Source organism: Cherax quadricarinatus, chromosome 41 (assembly GCF_038502225.1).
Source record: "Cherax quadricarinatus isolate ZL_2023a chromosome 41, ASM3850222v1, whole genome shotgun sequence".
NCBI lineage: Eukaryota > Metazoa > Arthropoda > Malacostraca > Decapoda > Parastacidae > Cherax > Cherax quadricarinatus.
In genome coordinates this window covers 23,621,719-23,635,219 of record NC_091332.1, presented here as the reverse complement: position 1 = coordinate 23,635,219, position 13,501 = coordinate 23,621,719, and the positions used below count along the sequence as shown (strand labels likewise).

Genomic DNA, 13,501 nt, shown 5'->3' with positions numbered 1-13,501 from the left:
TGATACGGCCGTGCTGCGATGCTGCCTAGCTCAAAAGGAGGAGATGGCGGTGATGCTGCAGTGGTGTGTGAGGGATTCTGGCTGGTGTGCCAGGACAGGAGAATCTACTATGAAGGAGCTGCCATCCTTGGAGATGTGGAAGGACGTGAGCCGCGGAGATGGACTCCAGCTGTTGGGACCAGCCTGCTATCAAGGGTGGAATGGAGGTGTATCCTGCCTTGTTGGTCGATCTGTACGACCGGTATGCGGGGATGTCCTGCCAGCCATGAGAGACAGTTGAGAGTGTGAGATGTCCCCAGCCTACTTTGACTTGCCAGAAGTGTTAGTGTTACCTGTGTGAAATAAGGTGACCTTGAAAACGGTCCAGTGATTATAGCCGCCTTGTTTTATGAGGCCAGTGAATCCTAGTAGTGGCATAGGATAATGGAGGGTCTTAGCTGTGATGCCTGCCCTGTCTCGATTTTCAGATGTTGTAGTGCGCATGTGAAGTGTGCCGAAAATGCGACCTTGGTGGTCGTGAAGTGGTCCAGTTGCAGTTACTTGAAAGAATGCAACCCGTTGGAGCAGTTTTCCACGCCATAGAAGCCTAGAGAGGTTTGGCCCAATGGTTAACGTGCGAGGGTGACTAGCATTGGCTAGTGCATTTCTAGTAGAAGTAGGGAAGGCACTGGAGCCCGATATTTAGGTTTAAGGAGAAATGACGGGTAAGGAGGCTTTGCACCAGAGACCAACTATTATGCTGGCCAACTGCCAGGTGTACTGATTACGCTGCCTTGTGGTAGATGAGAAGGTTGAGGGAAATATATGTAGTGGAATGATTTAGCATTATGTATAATTTTGTCTTTGTATTGTAATAGAATTAAAGGGTTAGGTTTAAAATAGTCTAATAACTTAGGACAAATTGTCCTAGTTCTCAGATATTTTGAACTGGGGGAGAAAGGGGGATGTGATGTAGTTTAGCTGTGCTTGTGAAGTCTCTTGGGAGACCTAATTTAACCAATTATAAGGTCACCTTGCCTTGGCAAATGCCTGTCAGAGACACGCCTTTCCGGCTTAAGACTGAGGTCTTTTGTTCTGGACGGCGTCAGACCTCGGCGTCAGATCAACACCACGTGTGCACACCTCATTGTGGAGGGTGCTTGGACCACCATAAAAGCCCAAGGAAGAGCATGATCAGGAGATTCGAGCGGAGCTCCTGCTGGGGTGCAGAGCTCCTGAGCAGAGATTCGAGTGGAGCTGCTGCTGGGGTGCAGAGCTCCGAGCAGAGACTTCGAGAGGAGCTGCTGCTGGGGTGCAGGGCTCGGGAGAAGGCTGCTGAAGTCTCCGGAGGAGACTGTTGGAGGCACTGGGCAGAGTACTGGCTTGGCGCCGTACTCGTGCTGTGTAGGTCTTGGGACCTGTGGCTTAGTTCCTGTGATGAACTGCCCTCTGAACTACATTTTAAGTTATATTCTGTTTCGCCAAGCTAATTGTATTCCCTGTCTCACTGCTTATGTGTACCACCCCATTTATCTAAACCACAATAATGTTCTGTTCCCAAATATATTATGGTACAAAGACGTAATAATAAACTGTGTTTGAGTAGAATAGTAATATTCACTGTCCCCGTTATTAGCTATTCCTATTTCTTATATTTTATTATGTTTATATATGAGTGAAGAGTGGGCGAGGCATATGTTAGTGAGCAGTGTAGAGTTAATGAGTGTCGTGGTGGTCACCACTGACCTGTCATTACCTACCTACCTCCGCTAATCATCTCACTCCTAACACCGCGCCAGCCTCTCCCCTGCCTACATAATCCCTTACTCCCATATTCCCCACTTATATCCTATTCAATCATTACCCCCTACATGACATGGTGTCTAAGCGGTGGTGGTTCTTATTTTTATAGTAGGAACCAGTCCCATGTGCCTTATTTTTGACTGCTCGGTTATACTTATGCTACCATTTGCTACAATTTGATTTTGTGTGTTATTATAATATTATAATCCTAGTGATCTTAATTGACCTTTTCTTGACAGTGGGTCTGAATAATTGCTTGGTTGTATTATTATATTTGGTGGAGTTGGTTGTTGGTTTGAGATAAATGGTGGAGAATATCAGTATTTGGGTGAGACTTTTTGGGGAAGCAATTACTGGCCGAAATTGAATATTTACAGAGGAATGAGAAGTCACCCAGTCCGCCTTGGAAGACTTACCCACAACTGTCACCCATTGAAGAGTTGCCTATGATTGCTGTCCACCTGATGTGCCCAGTCACCCAGCTGATATGCCCAGTCACCCAGCTGATGTGCCCCAGTAGATGTATTGCTGCCCTGGTCTGTCATCCAGTGTAGTGGGTGTCTGTCTGCGTCACCCAGCCTCTGTGACCATCACCCATGGACCGCCAGTTACCCGTAGTTGCCAGGGATGGGTGACCGCACCTGCTGTTGATGACCTGAAGTGACCTCACCTCACCCCGAGCAACTGACCATTGCCTGCTACTGCTGATGTCGGCTGCTGTGATGCTGTCTACTATGCTGCGGCCTTGCTATGATGTTGAGATGCTGTGGCCGTGCTGAGATGCTGTAGCCGTGCTGCGATGCTGTGGCCGTGCTGTGTGCTGCTGTGATGTTGAATGCTGCAGCCGTGCTGAGATGCTGGGACCGTGCTGCGATGCTGTAGCCATGCTGCGATGCTGTGGCCGTGCTGTGTGCTGCTGTGATACGACCGTGCTGCGATGCTGTAGCCATGCTGCGATGCTGTGGCCGTGCTGTGTGCTGCTGTGATACGGCCGTGCTGTGATGTTGAGATGCTGCGGTCGTGCAGTGATGTTGAGATGCTGCGGCCGTGCTGTGATGCTGGGACCGTGCTGCGATGCTGTGGCCGTGCTGTGTGCTGCTGTGATACGGCCGTGCTGCGATGCTGCCTAGCTCAAAAGGAGGAGATGGCGGTGATGCTGCAGTGGTGTGTGAGGGATTCTGGCTGGTGTGCCAGGACAGGAGAATCTACTATGAAGGAGCTGCCATCCTTGGAGATGTGGAAGGACGTGAGCCGCGGAGATGGACTCCAGCTGTTGGGACCAGCCTGCTATCAAGGGTGGAATGGAGGTGTATCCTGCCTTGTTGGTCGATCTGTACGACCGGTATGCGGGGATGTCCTGCCAGCCATGAGAGACAGTTGAGAGTGTGAGATGTCCCCAGCCTACTTTGACTTGCCAGAAGTGTTAGTGTTACCTGTGTGAAATAAGGTGACCTTGAAAACGGTCCAGTGATTATAGCCGCCTTGTTTTATGAGGCCAGTGAATCCTAGTAGTGGCATAGGATAATGGAGGGTCTTAGCTGTGATGCCTGCCCTGTCTCGATTTTCAGATGTTGTAGTGCGCATGTGAAGTGTGCCGAAAATGCGACCTTGGTGGTCGTGAAGTGGTCCAGTTGCAGTTACTTGAAAGAATGCAACCCGTTGGAGCAGTTTTCCACGCCATAGAAGCCTAGAGAGGTTTGGCCCAATGGTTAACGTGCGAGGGTGACTAGCATTGGCTAGTGCATTTCTAGTAGAAGTAGGGAAGGCAGTGGAGCCCGATATTTAGGTTTAAGGAGAAATGACGGGTAAGGAGGCTTTGCACCAGAGACCAACTGTTATGCTGGTCAACTGCCAGGTGTACTGATTACGCTGCCTTGTGGTAGATGAGAAGGTTGAGGGAAATATATGTAGTGGAATGATTTAGCATTATGTATAATTTTGTCTTTGTATTGTAATAGATTTAAGGGGTTAGGATTAAAATAGTCTAATAACTTGGGACAAATTGTCCTAGTTCTCAGATATTTTAAATTGGGGGAGAAAGGGGGATGTGATGTAGTTCAGCTGGGCTTGTGAGGTCTCTGGGGAGACCTAATTTAACCAATTATATGGTCACCTTGCCTTGGCAAATGTCTGTCAGAGACACGCCTTTCCGGCTTAAGACTGAGGTCTTTTGTTCTGGACGGCGTCAGACCTCGGCGTCAGATCAACACCACGTGTGCACACCTCATTGTGGAGGGTGCTTGGACCACCATAAAAGCCCAAGGAAGAGCATGATCAGGAGATTCGAGCGGAGCTCCTGCTGGGGTGCAGAGCTCCTGAGCAGAGATTCGAGCGGAGCTGCTGCTGGGGTGCAGAGCTCCGAGCAGAGACTTCGAGAGGAGCTGCTGCTGGGGTGCAGGGCTCGGGAGAAGGCTGCTGAAGTCTCCGGAGGAGACTGTTGGAGGCACTGGGCAGAGTACTGGCTTGGCGCCGTACTCGTGCTGTGTAGGTCTTGGGACCTGTGGCTTAGTTCCTGTGATGAACTGCCCTCTGAACTACATTTTAAGTTATATTCTGTTTCGCCAAGCTAATTGTATTCCCTGTCTCACTGCTTATGTGTACCACCCCATTTATCTAAACCACAATAATGTTCTGTTCCCAAATATATTATGGTACAAAGACGTAATAATAAACTGTGTTTGAGTAGAATAGTAATATTCACTGTCCCCGTTATTAGCTATTCCTATTTCTTATATTTTATTATGTTTATATATGAGTGAAGAGTGGGCGAGGCATATGTTAGTGAGCAGTGTAGAGTTAATGAGTGTCGTGGTGGTCACCACTGACCTGTCATTACCTACCTACCTCCGCTAATCATCTCACTCCTAACACTGCGCCAGCCTCTCCCCTGCCTACATAATCCCTTACTCCCATATTCCCCACTTATATCCTATTCAATCATTACCCCCTACATGACAATTTGAGTGTAAAATGTAAGCCAGTAACTGTTTTACATGATGGTAGGAATGCTGGTGCCTTTTTCTGTCTCAAAAACATGCAAAATTTCAGATACATCTTGCTACTTCTCCTTACATTTAGGACACACTATACAAGCATGTACACACACATACATGTATATACCTTTTGGGTTTTCTTCTATTTTTCTTATTAGTTCTTGTTATTGTTTATTTCCACTTTTCTCCATGGGGAAATGAAACAGAATTCTTTCTCCGTAAGCCTTGCATGTCGTAAGAGGTGACTAAAATGCCAGGAGCAAGGGGCTAGTAACCCCTTCTCCTGTATATATTATTAAATGTAAAAGGAGAATTTTTTGTTTTTCCTTATGGGCCACCCCGCCTCGGTGGGATACGGCCAGTGCGTTGAAAGAGAGAAAGAAAGAAGTTTAATGAGTATACCAGGTAAAGTGAATTTTTTTTTTAACAAGTTGATCATCTCCCACCGAGGCAGGGTGACCCAAAAAGAAAGAAAATCCCCAAAAAGAAAATACTTTCATCATCATTCAACACTTTCACCTCACTCATACATAATCACTGTTTTTGCAGAGGTGCCCAGAACACAACAGTTTAGAAGCATATACGTATAAAGATACACAACATATTCCTCGAAACTGCCAATATCCTTTAAAGTGCAGGCACTGTACTTCCCATTTCCAGTACTCAAGTCCAGCTATATAAAAATAACTGGCTTCCTTGAATCCCTTCACTAAATATTACCTTGCTCAACCTCCAACAGCTCATCAGGTTAAAAATACCATTCGTCTCCATTCACTCCTATCTAACACGCTCATGCACGCTTGCTGGAAGTCCAAGCCCCTTGCCTACAAAACCTCCTTTACCCCCTCCCTCCAACCTTTTTGAGGATGACCCCTAGCCCGCCTTCCTTCCCCTACAGATTTATACGCACTCCATGTCATTCTACTTTGATCCATTCTCTCTAAATGACCAAACCACCTCAACAACCCTTCTTCAGTCCTCTGACTAATACTTTTATTAACTCCACACCTTCTAATTTCCACACTCCGAATTCTCTGCATAATATTTACACCACATGTTTTCTAGTTGGAGGAGTTCCTTCTTGGCAGCAGGGAGTAATGATAAAGGCATCGGAGACTTCTTACTTTATTTGTGAGATAGTGGGTACACAGGTAGTGTGTCTGCGCCCATGGCCCAGAGGGGCCATGCCCAGCAAGGGAGAGAGGAGTAGGCCTTGTTGACTGAGTGAAGGCTGCAGAGAGAGTGAAGGAGAGGCAGAGTAATGCTGGTTCAAGTGGCATGCCCACTGAGAGGTCTACAGGTGGCAGCACAAGCATGGCACAAAATATGAACTCAGCTGGCAGACAGCATAGGCTGTCTATGCAGACAGTACAGGCTGTCTACACACACACTGCCCTTAGACAGGACATCTCCACTGCCTCCAACCACCTCCTTGCTGCAGCATTTACAACCCAAGCTTCAAACACACATAAATAATGTTTCTTGTCTCTACATATACCTCAATGCACCACTTACATTTTTTCCTTCATCAATTCTGTGGTTAACCTCATCATTCATAAACCCATCCGCTGACACATCAACTCCCAAATATCTGAAAACATTCACTTCTTATATACTCATTCTCTCCAATTTTTCTTTATCTAAATCATTTGATACCCACATCACCTTACTCTTTTCTATGCTCACTTTCAACTTTCTACCTTTACACACACTCTCAAACTCGTCCACTAACCTTTGCAACTTTTCTTTAGAATCTCCCATAAGCACAGTATTATCAGCAAAAAGCAACTGTGTCAACTCCCATTTTGTACTTGATTCCCCATAATTTAATCCCACCCCTCTCCCCAACACCCTAGCATTTACCTCCTTCACAACCCCATCTATAAATATATTAAACAACCATGGTGACATTACACATCCCTGTCTAAGACCCACTTTTACCGCGAAGTAATCTCCCTCTCTCCTACACACCCTAACCTGAGCCTCAATATCCTCATAAAAACTCTTTACAGCATTTAGTAACTTACTACCTATTCCATACACTTTCAAAATCTGCTACATTGCTCCCCTATCCACTCTATCATATATCCTTTTCTAAACCCATAAATGCAATGAAAACTTCCCTACCTTCATAATAAACTTATTCCCTTATAATTTTACAATCTCTTTTTCCCCCCCTTCCCTTTATATAAAGGAACCATACACACACACTGCCAATCCTTAGGTACCTTCCCTCTTTCATACAATTATTAAACAAAAATACCAACCACTCCAATGCTATTTTCCCCTCCCCCCCCCCCCACCTTGTTTTTAACATTTCTGTCTTAATCCTGTCAGTTCCATTTGCTTTACCCATTTCATTCTACTTACTGCCTGACACACCTTCCCCATACTCAAATCCTGCTCTTCATCACTCCTAAGAGATGTTATACCTCACTGGCCAGAGCATGAAATTACTGCCTTCCCTTCTTTATTGACATTTAAAAATTCCTCAAAATATTCCCACCATCTACCCATTACCTCCAGCTCCCCATCTACTAACTCTCTCACTCTGTTTTTTTACTGACATATCCATTTGTTCCCTAGGCTTTCTTAACCTGTTTATCTCACTCCAAATTTTTTTCTTATTTTCATCAAAATTTCTTGAGAGTGCCTCTCCCACTCTATCATTTGTTCTCCCTGTATACTCTCTCACCACTCTCTTCACCTTTCTTTTACTCTCCATATACTCTGCCCTTCTCATACCATTTCTGCTTTGTAAAAACCTATCATAAGTTACCTTTTTCCCTTTTATTGCACCCTTTACTTCATCATTCCACACATCACTCCTCTTTCCTCCTGCATCCACCCTCCTATAGCCACAAACTTCTGCCCCACATTCTAATACTGCATTTTTTAAATCAATCCCATCTGTCTTCAACCCCCCAACTACCCATACTTGCACTAGCCCACCTTTCTGCCAATAGTTATATCTCATCCTAACTTCATCCTCCCTTAGTTTAGAAACTTTCACCTCTCTCTCTTACTTGCTGTTGACATTTTCCTTTGGTCCCATCTACCTCTTACTCTAACTGTAGCTACAACTATATGAGGATCTGATATATCTGTTGCCCCTCCATAAACATGCACATCCTGAAGCCTACCAATCAACCTTATATATACCAATACTTTTTTTTTTTTTAACAAGTCCGCCATCTCCCACCGAGGCAGGGTGACCCAAAAAGAAAGAAAATCCCTCAAAAGAAAATACTTTCATCATCATTCAACACTTTCACCTCACTCACACATAATCACTGTTTTTGCAGAGGTGCTCAGAACACGACAGTTTAGAAGCATATACGTATAAAGATACACAACATATCCCTCCAAACTGCTAATATCCCGAACCCCTCATTCAGAGTGCAGGCATTATACTTCCCATTTCCAGAACTCAAGTCTAGCTATATAAAAATAACCGGTTTCCCTGAATCCCTTCACTAAATATTACCCTGCTCACACTCCAACAGATCATCAGGTCCCAAATACCATTCGTCTCCATTCACTCCTATCAAACACGCTCATGCACGCCTGCTGGAAGTCCAAGCCCCTCGCCCACAAAACCTCCCTTTCCCCTTCCTTCCAACCTTTTCGAGGACGACCCCTACCCCGCCTTCCTTCCCCTACAGATTTATACGCTCTCCATGTCATTCTACTTTGATCCATTCTCTCTAAATGACCAAACCACCTCAACAACCCCTCTTCAGCCTCTGACTAATACTTTTATTAACTCCACACCTTCTCCTAATTTCCACACTCCGAATTTTCTGCATAATATTTACACCAAACATTGCCCTTAGACAGGACATCTCCAATGCCTCCAACTGCCTCCTCGCTGCTGCATTCACAACCCAAGCTTCACGCCCATATAAGTGTTGGTACTACTATGCTTTCATACATTCCCTTTTTTGCCTACATAGATAACGTTTTTTGTCTCCACATATACCTTAACGCACAACTCACCTTTATTCTCTCATCAATTCTATGATTAACCTCATCCTTTATAAATCCATCCACCGACACGTCAACTCCCAAGTATCTGAAAACATTCACTTCTTCCATACTCCTCCTCCCCAATTTAATATCCAATTTTTTTTTATCTAAATCATTTGATACCCTCATCACCTTACTCTATCCTATATTCATTTTCAACTTTCTGCCCTTACACACACTCCCAAACTCATCCACTAACCTTTGCAATTTTTCTATAGAATCTCCCATAAGCAAAGTACCATCAGCAAAAAGCAACTGTGTCAATTCCCATTTTGTATTTAATTCCCCATAATTTAATCCCACCCCTCTCCTGAACACCCTAGCATTTACTTCTTTTACAACCCCATCTATAAATATATTAAACAACCATGGTGACATTATACATCCCTGTCTAAAACCTACTTTTACAGGGAAGTAGTCTCCCTCTCTTCTACACACCCTAACCTGAGCCTCACTATCCTCATAAAAACTCTTTACAGCATTAAGTAACTTACCACCTATTCCACATACATATACTTGCAACATCTGCCACATTGCTTCCCTATCCACTCTATCATATGCCTTTTCTAAATCCATAAATGCAATAAAAACTTCCCTACCTATATATAAATACTGTTCACATATATGCTTCAATGTAAACACTTTATCTACACATCCCCTACCCACTCTGAAACCTCCTTGCTCATCCGCAATCCTACATTCTGTCTTACCTCTAATTCTTTCAATTATAACCCTACCATACACTTTTCCTGGTGTACTCAGTAAACTTATTCCTCTATAATTTTTACAATCTCTTTTGTCCCCTTTCCCTTTATATAAAGGGACTATACACGCTCTCAGCCAATCCCTAGGTACCTTCCCCTCTTTCATACATTTATTAAACAAAAATACCAACCACTCCAACACTATATCCCCCCTGCTTTTAACATTTCTGTCATGATCCCATCAGTTCCAGCTGCTTTACCCCCTTTCATTGTACATAATGCCTCACACACCTTCCCCACACTCACATCCTGTTCTTCTTCATTCCTAAAAGATGGTATACCTCCCTGGTCAGTGCATGAAATTACCGCCTCCCTTTCTTCCTCAACATTTAAAAGTTCCTCAAAATACTCTCGCCATCTACCCAAAACCTCCATCTCCCCATCTACTAACTCCCCTACTCTGTTTTTAACTGACAAATCCATTCGTTCTCTAGGCTTTCTTAACTTGTTTAACTCACTCCAAAATTTTTTCTTATTTTCATTAAAATTCCTTGACAGTGCCTCTCCCACTCTATCATCTGCTCTCCTTTTGCACTCTCTCACCACTCTCTTCACCTTTCTTTTACTCTCCATATACTCTACTCTTCTTATAACACTTCTGCTTTGTAAAAACCTCTCATAAGCTAACTTTTTCTTTTTTATCACACCCTTTACTTCACCGTTCCACCAATTCCTCGTGCACCCACCCTCCTATAACCACAAACTTCTGCCCCACATTCTAATACTGCATTTTTAAAACTATTCCAACCCTCTTCAACCCCCCCCCCCCCCCCACTACTCATACTTGCACCAGCCCACCTTTCTGCCAATAGTTGCTTATATCTCAACCGAACTTCCTCCTCCCTTAGTTTATACACTTTCACCTCCCTCTTGCTTGTTGTTGCCATTTTCCTCTTTTCCCATCTACCTCTTACTCTAACTGTAGCTATAACTAAATAATGATCCGATATATCAGTTGCCCCTCTATAAACGTGTACATCCTGGAGCCTACCCATCAACCTTTTATCCACCAATACATAATCTAACAAATTACTTTCATTATGTGCTATATCATATCTACTACTCCCTCCACAATATTTATACTCACTTTAGCATTAAGATCCCCAACCACAAGTACTTTCTCACTTACTTCAAACTCCCCATGCACTCACTCAACATTTCCCAAAATCTCACTCCACTACACTTCTCTCTTCTCCAGGTGTATAAACACTTACTATATCCCACTTTTCACATCCAACTCTTATTTTACTCCAAATAATCCTCGAATTTAAACATTTATATTGCCTCTTTTCCTGCCATAACTTATCCTTCAACATTATTGTTATTCCTTCCTTAGGTTTAACTCTATTAGAAACCCCTGACATAATCCCATTTACTTTTCCCCTCTGAAAATCTCCTACCCCATTCAGCTTGATTTCAATTAGAGCCAGGACATCCAGCTTCTTTTCATTCATAACATCCACAATGTTTTATTTAATGCATAACAGTTTATGCTTGGTGCTGCTGAATATCTTAGTTTCTACCAAATCCCTCCTTACTGCTACTTTTATTATTTGAAACATTAAAATTTTTTTACAATATTTTTAACAATTCACTCTTCCAAAATTTAAAAATGTCTAAAATTTACCATCAATGAAACACTTATTTATTCAACAACCACAATCTAGATACATAAAGTTAAATTCTCTCTAACTCCAGAAAGTTTATATTTTTTCACTCTCCCAGAATGAAGGAACACTTATCTGTTATAATGATGCTACAAAAACAGAAGTGTGACTGACCTTGTAGAGAGAGCTGAGAGGACTGAAGGGAGAGTGGAGCCCCTCGCACCTTATCTGCCCATGACTGCCCACTTGATGACGTGCTGCTGGAGAGGGAGGAGCTCGAAGCTGTTCTCTCAGTATTTCCTAGACCGTTCTGTTCATGACAAATAGAGAAAATATTTACATTTTTCACAAACACATTCACAATAATTTTATTTATGTGAAATACAGTGGTACCTCGGGATACGAACAGCTCAAAACTTGAACAATTATGTAAGTGTATTTATATAAGTGCCTTTGTAAGTGTATTTTTGGGGGTCTGAAACGGATTAATCTAATTTACATTATTCCTTATGGGAACAAATTTGTTCAGTATCGGCACTTGAACAGCCTTCTGGAGTGAAATATATTCGTATCCCTAGGTACCAGTATATTAAAATTTCTTTAAGTATTACTTGCATGTTAAACAAGAGCACATAATTAATGAAATGCATTATATTACGTCAGCATTTTAGGGTAAAGCCTTTTTTAAAGAACCTGTGTGAAACATACTATTGTACATATGTAAACAGTAAACCCTGTTACAGTGTATCATATAATATGATTGAAAAAGTGCACCCAAAACTGCACGGCACACAAAATGTCATTGCTAAGTGCCACAAATCAATAAAAAAATACTAAGTAATGTATGAAATTTAATAGTATGTTTTGTAGGTTTTCACAACCTGCTCACCAATCCATGAACAATACTCACCAGCCTCCCACCATTTTCTGATAAGTCAGAGCAAGTTATGTTTATTAAACAGAGAAGATGGCACTCAGTGCCACTACTGAGTTAAAGTGACTGTGTCAAAGAGGCTCATTTACTATACCCAAACCAACATGTGAACTCAAATATTTCAAATGTCCCATTAAGCCTTTTAACACCTGAAGCTTCATGAAACATGCTTAAAGATAAATTTTCACTGGATTTAAATAAAAAAGAACTTCCTGGTATACTATATAATGCTTAGCTTGTTTTACCAAATGGAAACACAGTAGTTAGAATGCTAAGTAATAAAGAGATCAAGGCAACCCATCTCTAGCATTACATTAGTGTTTGTCATCTTTTAATACAAATTTTGTACTTTTATTTCTCAGCTTGTAATTAATTACAGTCCTTGCGATTACATACTTCATTATGTGTACAAGATTACATGCTTTATTATGTATACAACACATTACTCCTAACTACAAGCTTTATGTGTACAACACATTACTTCTAACTACAAGCTTTATGTGTACAACACATTACTTCTAACTACATGCTTTATTATATATCCAACACATTACTTTTAACTACAGGTTTCATTTTGTGTACATTAGTTCACAATTAAATGCAGTTCAATACATAATTGTTGAAATACAATAGCTTTAAAGCATGCAGAGAATATAAGTATGGCTCTACTGAAAACTTTTATTTGCAAAACTAAACTGCAATAAACCCACAATTTAACAGATTCTGGATACACTAGACAAACTCCTCTAGAACAGTTGATTCAGAAACAAAGAACAAAGTCTGCTGGTTAAAGACTTATCCATTATTGTTACTACCACATCAAAACACACTTATCTCTAGCCACCACAGTCATAATTAAATGAATCTGCTCTCTGTCCTCTTCTCCATTAAATTGAGTTTACTACATTAAAACATTCTTAAAAATATAAAAAAATGCATTATTAGGAAGGATGCAAAGAGCAAAAAATAAGCCAAACTCATATTTGATCTTTGAAAACTAAACAAGCAAATCTCAGATGCATACATTTACTGCTCCTAACTTTTACTGGATTATGATGCTACATCCACAATGACATATTTATTAGGTTCATCAAATTTAAGCTTATTCAGTAAAAGGACACAACTGCAACTGCGACATTTTATTGTGGCAACGTTTCGCTCTCCAGGAGCTTTGTCAAGGTAACATCTTGACAAAGCTCCTGGAGAGTGAAATGTTGCCAAAATAAAGTGTCGCATTAGTTGCAATTGTGTCCTTTTACCTAAAATATTGTTGGTAATTCTACCAACATTATTACAAACTTAAGCTTGATGCTGTGAACAAGCCTTACATTCGAGACTGAGCTGCTCCCATAGCCTTTGCCCATGCGTGAATCTGCAAGGTAGTTGTTTCCA

The 13,501-nt window shown here is 42.0% G+C and overlaps 1 protein-coding gene across 1 annotated transcript in view; it reads right to left on the bottom strand.

The window, feature by feature from the left end:
* ssp3 (short spindle 3) overlaps positions 1-13,501 on the bottom strand; it is a 355,022-nt gene that overhangs the window by 308,732 nt on the left and 32,789 nt on the right. The window contains exons 4-5 of the mRNA XM_070092824.1: positions 13,438-13,501; positions 11,350-11,485 (exon numbers count right to left, since the gene is read on the bottom strand). The exon at positions 13,438-13,501 is cut by the window's right edge and continues 17 nt beyond it. Of these exons, the coding sequence (XP_069948925.1) occupies positions 11,350-11,485; positions 13,438-13,501 (200 nt within the window). The remainder of the gene's footprint in view (positions 1-11,349; positions 11,486-13,437) is intronic.